At 50.6% G+C, this 12,021-nt stretch overlaps 1 protein-coding gene across 2 annotated transcripts in view; it reads left to right on the forward strand.

Moving 5' to 3' along the window:
• Nucleotides 1-12,021, forward strand: part of PDE9A (phosphodiesterase 9A) — a 79,182-nt gene that overhangs the window by 11,794 nt on the left and 55,367 nt on the right. Inside the window, exon 2 of one of the 2 annotated variants that reach the window (XM_087937666.1) lies at nucleotides 2,498-2,568. In XM_087937666.1, coding sequence (XP_087793792.1) covers nucleotides 2,498-2,568 — 71 coding nt within the window. Of the gene's footprint in view, nucleotides 1-2,497; nucleotides 2,569-12,021 lie in introns of those variants that run through there. The other variant, XM_087937664.1, reaches the window with a different exon arrangement.

The raw sequence follows: 12,021 nt of genomic DNA on the forward strand, positions 1-12,021 counted from the left end.
GGCAAACAAACTTAATAAATAAAATATTATTTTTCTTAAAAGTTTAGTGATATCGGCCATACTTTTTAACCTGGCTTTTACCTCAAATAAAGTTCTGGAAATGATATCTATTGTATTCTTGTATACTGGAATCAGTGGTGGGATTCAGCCGGTTCGCATCTATTTGGAAGAACCATTTGTTAACTTTCTGAGCAGTTTGGAGAACTGGTTGTTGAAGAAATCTCCTTCCAACAGCCTTTTGGTTTTTTTTTTTTCCACTTTACAGTGCTAATCCTGTCAGGAAGGCAGGAAGGAAACATTCTGATGTGCCTCTGTGTTGTTTCTAGCCTAATCCTTATCTTTATTGCCCTGCTTACAGAAACTGCCTTTCCGATTTAGCCTTATTACATTGTAATAGCTAATGGGGCTTGACTTTCTTAAAGGGAAAGGGTTGTTTTAAGCTTTTTACCCTGCTTTAGTGGTTCCTGGCACTGTCCTTTTGGGGTGTACTTCCAAGAGGTAGGATGTAGGCTTGGCACTCTTTTTTTTTTTAATGTCTTTCTGGGGGCATGTTATCTTTCCTTAAATCTGGATTATTTTTTTAGAATGTCTTGTGAGGTGAGTGAGACCAGCTGATATCTTTAAGTGGTGCAGCTTGACCTAAGGATTGCTTCTCCTGGGTGGGAAAGGGTCCTGGATGGGAAAGAGTGTCAGTTCACTGAGCACAGGAATCTGTTGTCTATGGGGATTCTTCAGTCATCCAGGTCATGGTTGTCTCAAAGGTGCTTTTTCTCAAGAGGCAACTGGACTTTCTTGATTTCCAGAAAGTCCAGTTGCCTCTTGAAAAAGCACCTCTGGGACAGGAATCTCTTGCATTTCTTTGGAGTAGCCAAAGCACATAATTGCTCACTGATAGTATTTTTTTTTTTTTAAAAAAAAAGAGGTAGGGATATGGATCTTCCAATTCATTTTAGTTTTCTCTTATGATAACAAGGCTTAGTGTCAGATCCATGTATCTGTCATTTCCTTGGTGGAAGAAGAAAAGGGGGGGAGACTGATAAAGAAATCCTTTCTTGATGTAACCTGAATATATTTAATCTTATATCAAATTTGCATAACCTACACATGATACAATGAAGGGAGGAAACCCAGATGGCCGGAACCTATCACCTCTGAGAGGCACAGCCAGGAGATGAGAAGACCATAAAAATTCCACAGTGAGATGTGTCCTGGGAACCTCTGGAAAAGTTCGTTCTGAAAGGGGGTGGGGGGAAATTAGGTATGCCCTGGGAAACTGTGAGAAAGTTCCTTACAAAAGGGGTGTGGGGGAATTAACACACTGGCTTTTGTTTCACTAAATACACATCGAAATAAGGGGAGGGGTTCTAAACTCCCTTATCTCTCCCTGTATGCCTGAGAGACCTTAGACGCTGCTTTGAACTCCTATATGAATTGTCTCATCTCAGTAAAGGATTCCTTTTGATATGTTTGGGTTTCAAAAGTTCATTCTTGTTAATTGAATGTGAAAAAGTTCTGTAGCCTGACACTTAGTAACATGGCACCGGGCTTGAAGTTTATTTAGATATCTGTGGCATGTACTAATTTTATTGTGATCCTGACAAGCTTGGAAGACTTGAACCTGGATCCCCTATATGCTTTGTTAATTTGTCTCTTTAGCTTGGCATTTTGTAGCCAAGTGTGCCCACCCACTTTCTGGAGAGCTTAAATGACCTCTCTGCTAAAGGGTTTCACCTTATGAGCAAGAGTTGCCTGCTGATAGCTATCATTGTATTTTAACTATTTTAATTCCTTAAAGTTCTCTGGCACCCTGGCTAATTTATAACTCAGGGTTGCAGGTATTTTTAATCTAATGATTGGTATTTAGGGCAGCTTTTTTCAAGCAAATAAGCTTTTTGTATTTTTGTACAGATAATCCTTGATTTACAACAGTTCATTTAGTGACTATTCAAAGTTAAAATGGCACTGAAAAGTAACTTATGACTGTTTTTCACACTTACAACCATTGCAACATCCCCACAGACATGAGAGGCCAGGTGAAGTGAAATGCCCCTTGATGTGAGTGGAATCAAGTTGGCCACACCCACCTAGTCACATTACCACCCAGCCACACTTACCCAGCTGGTCATTAAGGCAGAGAATTGGTTGTTAAATTATTTAAATCCCACCACTACAGGAATACGTTGTACTTTCAAGAGTCCTGACTGAGCATGATTAATTGGGTAGCAACAAAGTCCCCCTGAATAGACACAGATGCTTTGCAGCTTCATATCTTGGAGGATTGGCAATGCAGATGGTCATTCATCACAATGAGAATTTTATAAACATGTTGGCTAGAAGTGTGTTGCTAAATAGAAAACACAATAAAGGCTTCAGAAAATAAATGGAAAAGAAACCAGATCATGCTTGGTTTGAAACAAAAATCAGACAATAGGCTAAAATTGCCATTACAAGCTCTTTCTCCTTGTTATGTCTTCACTAATTCTCTTTTCTTTGGCAGGTGACTTTCAGCAAGTATTGCAACTCTTCAGATCTTATGGAGCTCTTCTGCATTGCTGCAGGATTACCAAGGTAAAAATATTTTCTGAAGACTATTTACGTGAACTACTAAAATTAAATTTCTCCTATCCATGAGTATAAAGAATATAGAAAAATATCATTACGAAATATGGAAAATATCATATAAGCATATTTATGTATTTTAAACAATGCAAATATTGCTTTTTCATTTTTTCTTAAAAATTGGACCTATAAGCAATAACCCATGCATACTATAAAAATTATTAAAGAAAATGAGAGGCCACCAGATTTCATCACCAATTAAAAATCCAGAATTCTAGGTTTCTATGCTACTGAATTAAAATCCTTACAACTCTGTAAAGAAAGTCAACATTTTTCATCTTCCTTTTTTACATATGGGATTAAGTTTAAAAGAAATGAGAACTGGATATTAATGGATTCATATTAGTGTCTTTTTAGCTTCTGTGGTGCATTAGCTCTGATAAATATGAACCTATTGCTTTACCTCACATCATAATGTTAAATATGGAAAGAAAGGGTGTAAAACTTCTGTATTGATATTTGAATTCTGCCTTAGGCTTTATTCACATATGATAGGCATAAACAACTCATAAATATTCACTGTATTGAAAATTAATATAAAACCAAATTGGCTTGTGTAACCATACACTTTGCACATTACCTATGTAGTTTCAGTCCCTGCTGGTTGCTTCAGCAGCTGTCAGCCAGGGAATTCACCTCTGGTTTTCCTCATGGTTGATTTTGAGGTTTGGTCATCTAGCTAAAATTGAATTATAATTTAGATTAAAGATTCACTTCAGATGTTCATTTTAATCGTTCATGGTTTTTATAAGTGGTATATAATATTGAAAAGGTTAGCTGGCTAAAGATTGTTTTTCTAATGGTGCTCTTAAGACAGGAGTGTCAAACTCAAGGCCCGTGTGACAGATCTGGCCCATGGGATGCTTAATTCTGGCCTGCAGGGCAGCCATGGAAATGGAGAAGGACCAGCCCATGGTGCCCCTGCCAGCAAAAATGGAGCCGTTTTTGCTGGCAGAGGGCTTCAGGAGGCCATCCAGGCCAAAACCAAGGCTGGCAGAGGGCTTCAGGAGGCCATCCAGGCTGAAACAGAGCTGACAGAGGGCTTCAGGAGGCCGTCCAGGCTGAAAACAGTGCCCGGGGATGTCACAGGCAGCCCCCCTGGGCTCCATTTTCGCTGGCAGAGGGCTTGCAAAACAAACTAAAAGCAAAACAAAACAAAAGGAGAAATGTTTCCCATTTTGCATTTGAGAATCCAAGAAGGGACAGGAAAGGAGAAAGGGAAAGAGGAAAGACACAGCAAAAGAAGGGAAGATGGGAAGACAGCAAGGAAGGAAAAAGAAGGAAATGAAGGGAGTGGAGAGAGGGAAGTCCTGCCTTAGCACTTGGCCACCAGCAGATGGCAAGGCTCCTCTGGAAGATAAAGGTTTGGCACTCTCCCTGATCTCACCGTCCTCTGCTGGAGACAATGGATCCCCCCCCAGCCCTGCCTGGACCACCACAGGTGCCCCCAACACGAGTGATGTCGAGCTGGCCACGCCTACCCTGACCATGCACACCTGGTCCCCCCCAAGGTTAAACACAATCCAGCCCTTAATGAAATCAAGTTTGACGCCCCTGTCTTAAGACATATACTATTCACATTTGCAACAGGCACTTGTCTCATTTCATCTATATGCAATTGCTATCCTAGTAATGCATGTACCTCATAAATCTCTGCAGTACCCTTAAGCCAACATGTTTTGTTCTTGGTGCTGTCTATGACTGCTCACTTTTACTTAATGTAGATCAAAGAATGTCAACACTCTGGACTATTGAAGCCTTCTTTTTCATTGCCACATAAGTTTAATTTAACAATCTAAAGAACTCATACATGGCTGATAAAAGCATCTTTCTCAACACACACACACACGCACACACACATACACACACACAAAATTAACTTTCTTAATTTTCAGGTAGAAATAAAGCTCTAACTGCCTGCCCTGAAAAATAGTATTTCTGGTGTTGGAAGAAATGTCCATCTGGGTTCAGTTCCAAGTAGGAAGAAAGACACTGGAAAAATGGAGACTACTTGGAAGGATGGTTTAATGGTGGACAGGACCACATGGTTCTGAGGTCCTGGGAAAAAGAGAACACATGATTGAGAGAGGGAGAGAGATTTATTCCCTCTGTTGGGCTTTGAACTTGCTTCCTGTTCCTGTGGCAAGAAATGTATCCTGATTGGTTGTCAGACTCCCATGGGGCCATGCAGGGGTAACTTTGTAGGTTGTCTTGAGTCCCAGGCTTGGTTGAATCTTGCTGGGTGATGTAACTGTTGTGTAGTCGTTGGGATGACACACACGAGGCAGACACGGAGCTGAAGGCTAACACAATTTATTTAAACATAGCAGGTTGACGCGGCTGCCCTGACTGGGCAGGCAGTCCGGGAGGCGATGGCTGCTTCGGCTGGGCAGGCAGTCCGGGAGGCGATGGCTGCTTCGGCTGGGCAGGCAGTCTGGGAGGCGATGGCTGCTTCGGCTGGGAAGGCAGTCCGGGAGGCGATGGCTGCCTCGGCTGGGCAGGCAGTCCGGGAGACGATGGCTGCCTCGGCTGGGCAGGCAGTCCGGGTGACGATAGCTGCCCCGGCTGGGCAGGCAGTCCGGGAGGCGTTAGCTGCCTCGGCTCGGCAGGCAGTCCAGAAGGGCTGTAGCCGCTCCGGCTGGGCGGGCAGTCCGGAGGGCGATAGCTGCTCCGGCTGGACGGCAGCCCGGGGGGGGATAGCTGCCTCGGCTGGGCGGGCAGCCCAGATGGTGAGAACTGCCCGGCCGGGCGGGCAGCCCGGGGCGAGAGCTCTTGCGAGCACTGCCCCGTTGGTCCGCGCTCCGCCCACTTCGCTTGGCTGGCTCTGCCCGACAGCCGGCTTTTATAGCCGACTGTCAAACGGAGCCAGCCAATGGGAACGGCTGGTGTTCCCGCTCAAACAGCGGACCTGGTTGGGAAACCCCAACCAGTTCAAAAGACATAACAGAAACTGTCAGGGACACAACACCTCTTCCCCCTTAGCTAGGGACATGGCAGCCCAGGCTGGGGCTGTGGTTGGGCAGGGACACAACACCCCTTCCCCCTTAGCTAGGCACATGGCAGCCCAGGCTGGGGCTGTGGTTGGGCAGGGACACAACACCCCTTCCCCCTTAGCTAGGGACATGGCAGCCCAGACTGGGGGCTGTGGTTGGGCAGGGACACAAACCTTCCCCCTGGCAGGGCTAAGGTAGACCTACAATCAGACCCCCCAGTCCCAGGGGATTCCCAGCTGGGGTAGAGACCTTTTGCCGGTAGACCGGGTCCTGCAGAGAACTCTTGGCTTGGTAGACCAGGCTCTCGGCATTGGTTGACAGGTAGACCAGAACCTGCAGGGAGCTCTTGGCGTCGGCGAGGTAGCTCGGGACCTGCAGGGAACTCTTGTCGTCGTTGGCGAGGTAGACCGGGGCCTTCAGGGAACTCTTGGCGGGTTGACCAGGCTCTCGGTGTTTGACAGGTAGACCGGGCCCTCTAGGCTGGGGATCGCTGTCGATGGTTGCTGAGTAGATTGGGCCCTCTGGGTTTGACAGGTAGCTGTTGTCAACGGTTGCTAAGTAGATCGGGCTCTCTGGATTTGACTGGTAGTTGGCCCGTCTCGGCCTTCAGCGGTTAAGGTCAGCTCTCAGGGGTAGGCCGGCTCGTCTCTGCGTTCAGCAGATAGATCGGCTTTTCAGGAGGTAGACCGCTCGTCTCTGCCTTCAGCAGGTAGATCGGCTCCTCGCGGTTTGACAGGTAGACTGGCTCGTCTCGGCGGCCTTTGGAAATGGCGGCAGTAGTGCCTGTGGGCGGCGTTCGTCTCCTCAGCGAGGAGGCTAGAACTCGCACTCTCAGTAGTGCCAGTGGCAGCGCCCGGCGGGGGCGTTTTCTCCTCAGCAAACGGAGGTTCTTGAGCGTCGTGCTCTCAGTCGCGCCGGCGGCAATGCCTGGCGGGGGTTTTTTCCTCAGCAAACGGAGGCTCTGAGCTTTGCGCTCTTGGTAGCGCCAGCAGCAATGCCTGGCGGGGGTTTCTTCCTCAGCAAACGGAGGCTCTGAGCTTTGCGCTCTTGGTAGCGCCAGCGGCAATGCCTGGCGGGGGGGTTTTCTTCCTCAGCAAAGGGAGGCTCTGAGCTTTGTGCTCTTGGTGATTGTGGCGGCTGAGGCTCTCAGCGCCGTAACTTCACTCTAGCGGCTTCAGCTAGTGGCAGCAAATTGAACTTCGCGCCTTTTTGCGATTGTGGCAGCTGAGGCTCTCAGCGCCGTAACTTTGCTCTGGTGGCTTCAGCTTAGTGACAGCCGTTTGAATTTCGCACCCCTTTTTGCGCGCGCGGGCGGCTGCGGCTTCAGCGCCCGATTTTCAGCTCCCAACGTAGCGGTTTGGGCTCAAACTCTCTGTGAGCGAGGCGAATGCCTGTAGCTTCAGCTCTTTTGGCTGTCACGCTCCTCGTGAGCGCTGGCGATGGCGGTTTCATCAATTTCGCTTTCGGTGGTTAGCTCTGTTGATTCAGTCCGGTTGCCTCTCCTTCGTGTGATCCCATCCTCGTCGCCAGTGTTGTGTAGTCGTTGGGATGACACACACGAGGCAGACACGGAGCTGAAGGCTAACACAATTTATTTAAACATAGCAGGTTGACGCGGCTGCCCTGACTGGGCAGGCAGTCCGGGAGGCGATGGCTGCTTCGGCTGGGCAGGCAGTCCGGGAGGCGATGGCTGCTTCGGCTGGGCAGGCAGTCTGGGAGGCGATGGCTGCTTCGGCTGGGAAGGCAGTCCGGGAGGCGATGGCTGCCTCGGCTGGGCAGGCAGTCCGGGTGACGATAGCTGCCCCGGCTGGGCAGGCAGTCCGGGAGGCGTTAGCTGCCTCGGCTCGGCAGGCAGTCCAGAAGGGCTGTAGCCGCTCCGGCTGGGCGGGCAGTCCGGAGGGCGATAGCTGCTCCGGCTGGACGGCAGCCCGGGGGGGGGATAGCTGCCTCGGCTGGGCGGGCAGCCCAGATGGTGAGAACTGCCCGGCCGGGCGGGCAGCCCGGGGGGCGAGAGCTCTTGCGAGCGCTGCCCCATTGGTCCGCGCTCCGCCCGCTTCGCTTGGCTGGCTCTGCCCGACAGCCGGCTTTTATAGCCGACTGTCAAACGGAGCCAGCCAATGGGAACGGCTGGTGTTCCCGCTCAAACAGCGGACCTGGTTGGGAAACCCCAACCAGTTCAAAAGACATAATGGAAACTGTCAGGGACACAACACCCCTTCCCCCTTAGCTAGGGACATGGCAGCCCAGGCTGGGGCTGTGGTTGGGCAGGGACACAACAGTAATGTTAAGTTTGAGCAATGAGAGGCTGAACCAGAGCATGAGTGCAACAGTACTTTATTTACAAATAAAGGGCTGACCGTGCTTGCCAAGCCTGGAACTGGCTCGCAGCAATCAGCAGCCAGTTGGACCCCGCAGCCTGCTTTTATAGCTGGCTGCTGGGGAGAACTGACCAATGGGAATGGGGGGAAATAACGCCCACACAAGTGAGTGGACCTGAGTGAGAACTCCTTGAGTCCTCAGGACATAACACCCCTTCCCCCCAGATGCGAACACGCATAGTCCTTGAGGTAGATGGGGGGGTTTGTGTTGGCGCCCGGAGCGGCGCAACTCGGGAACATTGTCTGACTGTTCGGTATCAGTCTGTGACGGTTGAGCTGGCATAGTGTCGCCAACACTCTCTCTGGACTGGGCATCCTCGGAAACCACCGGGTTGGTTTCTGGAGTCAAACTCTCGTGGGTTGGATCCGGTTGATCAACTCTCTGGGCGCTGTTGTCCGGGTTTGGGCTGACTGGAACGACCGCTGGCGCAGACTGGTCACTGGGTGCGATGTGGCTGGGTGGCGGATGGGACGGTTCCCCTTCGACTGGAGACTCTGGATTCTTGTTTGCGAGGTTGCTGAGGCGCCTTCTGAGTTGGTCTATGTGTCTCCTCCAGACGCGACCATCCTCCAGCCTGACTCTATATGATCTCGGCCCGGTGACGGCGATGACTTCGCCCGGAATCCAAAGTGGGTCCCCAGCGAAATTCCTTGCGAATATCGGCTCCTGTAACATAAAATGTCTAACCCCCGAAGTGGAAGCGAGGGGAGAGTCAGGGCAGTATTGTGGGTGCAGTCTATCTAATACAGTCCTCAGACGCCGGCCCATCAGAAGTTCCGCTGGGGACTTATTGGTGACTGCACAGGGGGTTGAGTGCTGGCTCATCAGGAACCGTGAGAGTTTGTGGTGCCAGTCATCTCTGCCAAACCTAGCGAGGGCCTCTTTAGTGGTCCTGACGGCCCTTTCAGCCAACCCATTACTCGCAGGGTGAAATGGGGCTGTTAAAATGTGGTGAATGCCTAGGTTGGCTGCAAAACGGCTGAATTCTACTGATGCGAACTGTGGGCCATTATCGGAGACCAAGGAGTCGGGTAGTCCATGGGTAACGAACAGGCGCGTTAACACGTTGGTGATTGCCAGTGTGGTGGTCGTGGATAGCTGCGCCACGTCTATCCACTTGGAATAAGCGTCCACGACCACTAGGAACATCTTTCCATGCACGGGGCCGGCCAGATCGATATGGATTCTAGACCAAGGGGCGCTGGCGCTCTCCCATCTGGTAGGGGTGGCGATGGGGGAGCAGGACGGGATTCCTGGCAAATGCTGCAGGAACTTACCCAATTGACAATGTCCTCGTCTAGACCCGGCCACCACACGTAGCTGCGTGCCAACGCCTTCATTCTCACAATGCCGGGTGTCCCTCGTGCAACGCCTCCAGGACTCGGGTACGCAGCGAGGTCGGAATGATCACTCGAGTGCCCCACAGTAGACAACCCTGCAAACTGGACAGCTCCTGCATGCGAGTCTTAAAGGGTGCGAATTTGTTATCAACATTGCCTCCCGGCCATCCCCTCCTCACCCAGTCGAGCACCTGGGCGAGCGTTTGGTCTGCCTTGGTTTTGGCGGCGATGTCAAGGGCGGTAATGGGCAGGTCCAACTGGGTGATTTCAAAAATGGCATTGACAGGAGCTGGGTCTTCAGCCGGAGCGGGTAAGGGGCAGCGACTGAGTGCGTCAGCGTGGGATAGAGTTTTGCCCGGGCGGTGGATAAGTTTGTATGAGTAGGCCGCTAGAAAAAGTGTCCACCGTGTCATCCGAGGGGAGAGGACTTGAGGTGTCTGTTTGTCGCCGGCCAGTAGGCCCAGGAGGGGCTTATGGTCAGTGACCAGTTCGAAGAAGTGGCCAAAAAGGAATTCGTGAAACTTTTTCACGGCTGCAACAGCTGCTAGGGCTTCCTTGTCTATTTGGCTGTAATTTCGCTCCGTGGCCGAGAGCGTCCTGGAGAAAAAGGCGATGGGGGCCTCGGCGCCATTGGCGAGTCGGTGACTAAGGACCGCCCCAATTCCAAAAGGGGATGCGTCTGCTGCCAGTACTAAAGGAAGGTTGGGGTCGAATTGGATGAGCACTGCCTCTGACGTAAGTAGTGATTTGACGGCGTTAAACGCCTGGTTTTCTTTGTGCCCCCAGTGCCACGGTGACTTTTTGTCTAGTAATCTGTGTAGGGGCTCGGCTACTGAGGCTTTATGGGGCAAAAAGGATGCATAAAAGTTTAGGAGTCCCAAGAAAGCTTGTAGCTCCGTTTGGAGGTCGGTGTGGGAGCTTCGTGGATCGCCCTGACCTTGGACTCCAGGGGGTGAATGCCAGAGGCGTCAATTTTATAACCCAGAAAGTCCACCTGTCTAGTGGCAATGGCGCATTTTTCTTTTTTTAACTTGAGGCCATGCTGTCTGAACCTCTCTAACACTGCTCGCACTCTCTGGAAGAGTTGGGGTCTGTCCCTGGCCGAGACCAAGATGTCGTCGAAGTAGGGTACTACACCAGGGAGGCCCTGTAAAATCCGCTCCATGAGGGATTGAAAAATACCCGGGCAACACTTACGCCAAATTGGAGACGCTTGCATCGGAAGGCACCCCTGTGAGTGACGATGGTCTGAAGTTCCGCTGTTTGGTTATCAACAGGGAACTGTTGATATGCTTGAGACATGTCCAATTTAGCAAAAATACAGCCCGGTTCGAATGTATGCAATAAGTGCTGAATGACGGGCACGGGATAGGCGCTAACTTGTAAATATTTATTGATTGTTGTCTTGTAGTCCGAGCAAATTCTCAGGCTACCATCTTTTTTGAGGGGTGTGACAATGGGCGTCTCCCACTTGGCGAAATCTGTTGGCTCAATGACCCCTTGTTTTAGTAGTTTATCCAATTCAGCGTCTAGTTTTGGTCGAATAGCAAATGGAACTCTACGTGGTTTTAATCTGATTGGGACTGCCTGGGGGTCAACGGTGAACGAGATGGGGGTTCCATTATAACACCCCAGCTCCTCGCTGAACACATCTGCGTAGTCAGCGAATAAGGAGTCAGTGTCTGAGGCTGAGACAGCATGGACTCCTGTTAACCCTAGGCCGAGGTGGGGAAACCAATCGAGCCCCAATAAGGTGGGTAGATTGCCGTTAACTACCACTAGAGGTAGGTGGCCTTTAAAAGCTCTAAAACTGACAAAGAACTTGCCTCTGCCGATCACGGGAATGGCCTTCCCTGGTAGTCCTTCAGACCGAACTGGCATCTCTGAAGCCGGGTAGTAGATAGGCTGGGGTGGAGTCTCTTGAGGGTGTTCCACGAGATTATTGAGAGCGCTGACCCTGTGTCAACCTCCATGTGGCACGGTTTACCTTCTAGGGAAACGGAGAGAGAAATTTTACTAACAGAGTGGCAAGTACGCCTGGCAAGGCGGTGCGTGCGACAGTTTAATACTTGCCTCTGTGGTCCCGAGTGCGAGGACGGGGTCTTTGTGCAGCACTTTGGGGGCTTGGCAGACTCTCGCAATGTGCCCCCTCTTATGGCAGTTGTTGCAAACGGCTCCTTTAAACTTGCAGGTGGCCCTTTGATGTGATCCCCCAGGCTAGGCACAGGGTGATGTGCTTGGGTGGACCGGTGTATTCTTGTTTGGCCCCTACCTGCGACCGTCTATCATTGGTGAGGCGATGGACATCGTTCTCATCGTTGTGGCCTTCCTCCACTTCCACCTCTTCGGAATGGACTGGGAACGCTGCTAGCTTGGCGCTTGGGCCCTGAATTTCGGTGGCTGAGTTCGTAGCTAGCTCGGCTGCTAGGGCCTCCTCTACCGCTTGCGCGAGGTTGAGGTCTTTTTAGCTAGCAGTCGCCTCTGTAGGTTGAGATCCTTGACCCCACAAACCAATTGATCGAGGAGCATGTCCTCCAGGTATGTTCCAAACCCGCAGTGCAGGGCTGCTGTTCTGAGGGCGGCCATATATTGGTTGATGGTCTCCTTACTTGATTGCTTCCTCATTCGGAACGTGAACCTCCTGGCGATTTGTGAAGGTCTGGGAGCGTAGTGGTTTGTGAGGATCTCAA

Source organism: Pseudonaja textilis, chromosome 7, assembly GCF_049901715.1.
Source record: "Pseudonaja textilis isolate UNSWEBS1 chromosome 7, rPseTex1.2, whole genome shotgun sequence".
In the NCBI taxonomy this organism is placed as follows: Eukaryota; Metazoa; Chordata; class Lepidosauria; order Squamata; family Elapidae; genus Pseudonaja; species Pseudonaja textilis.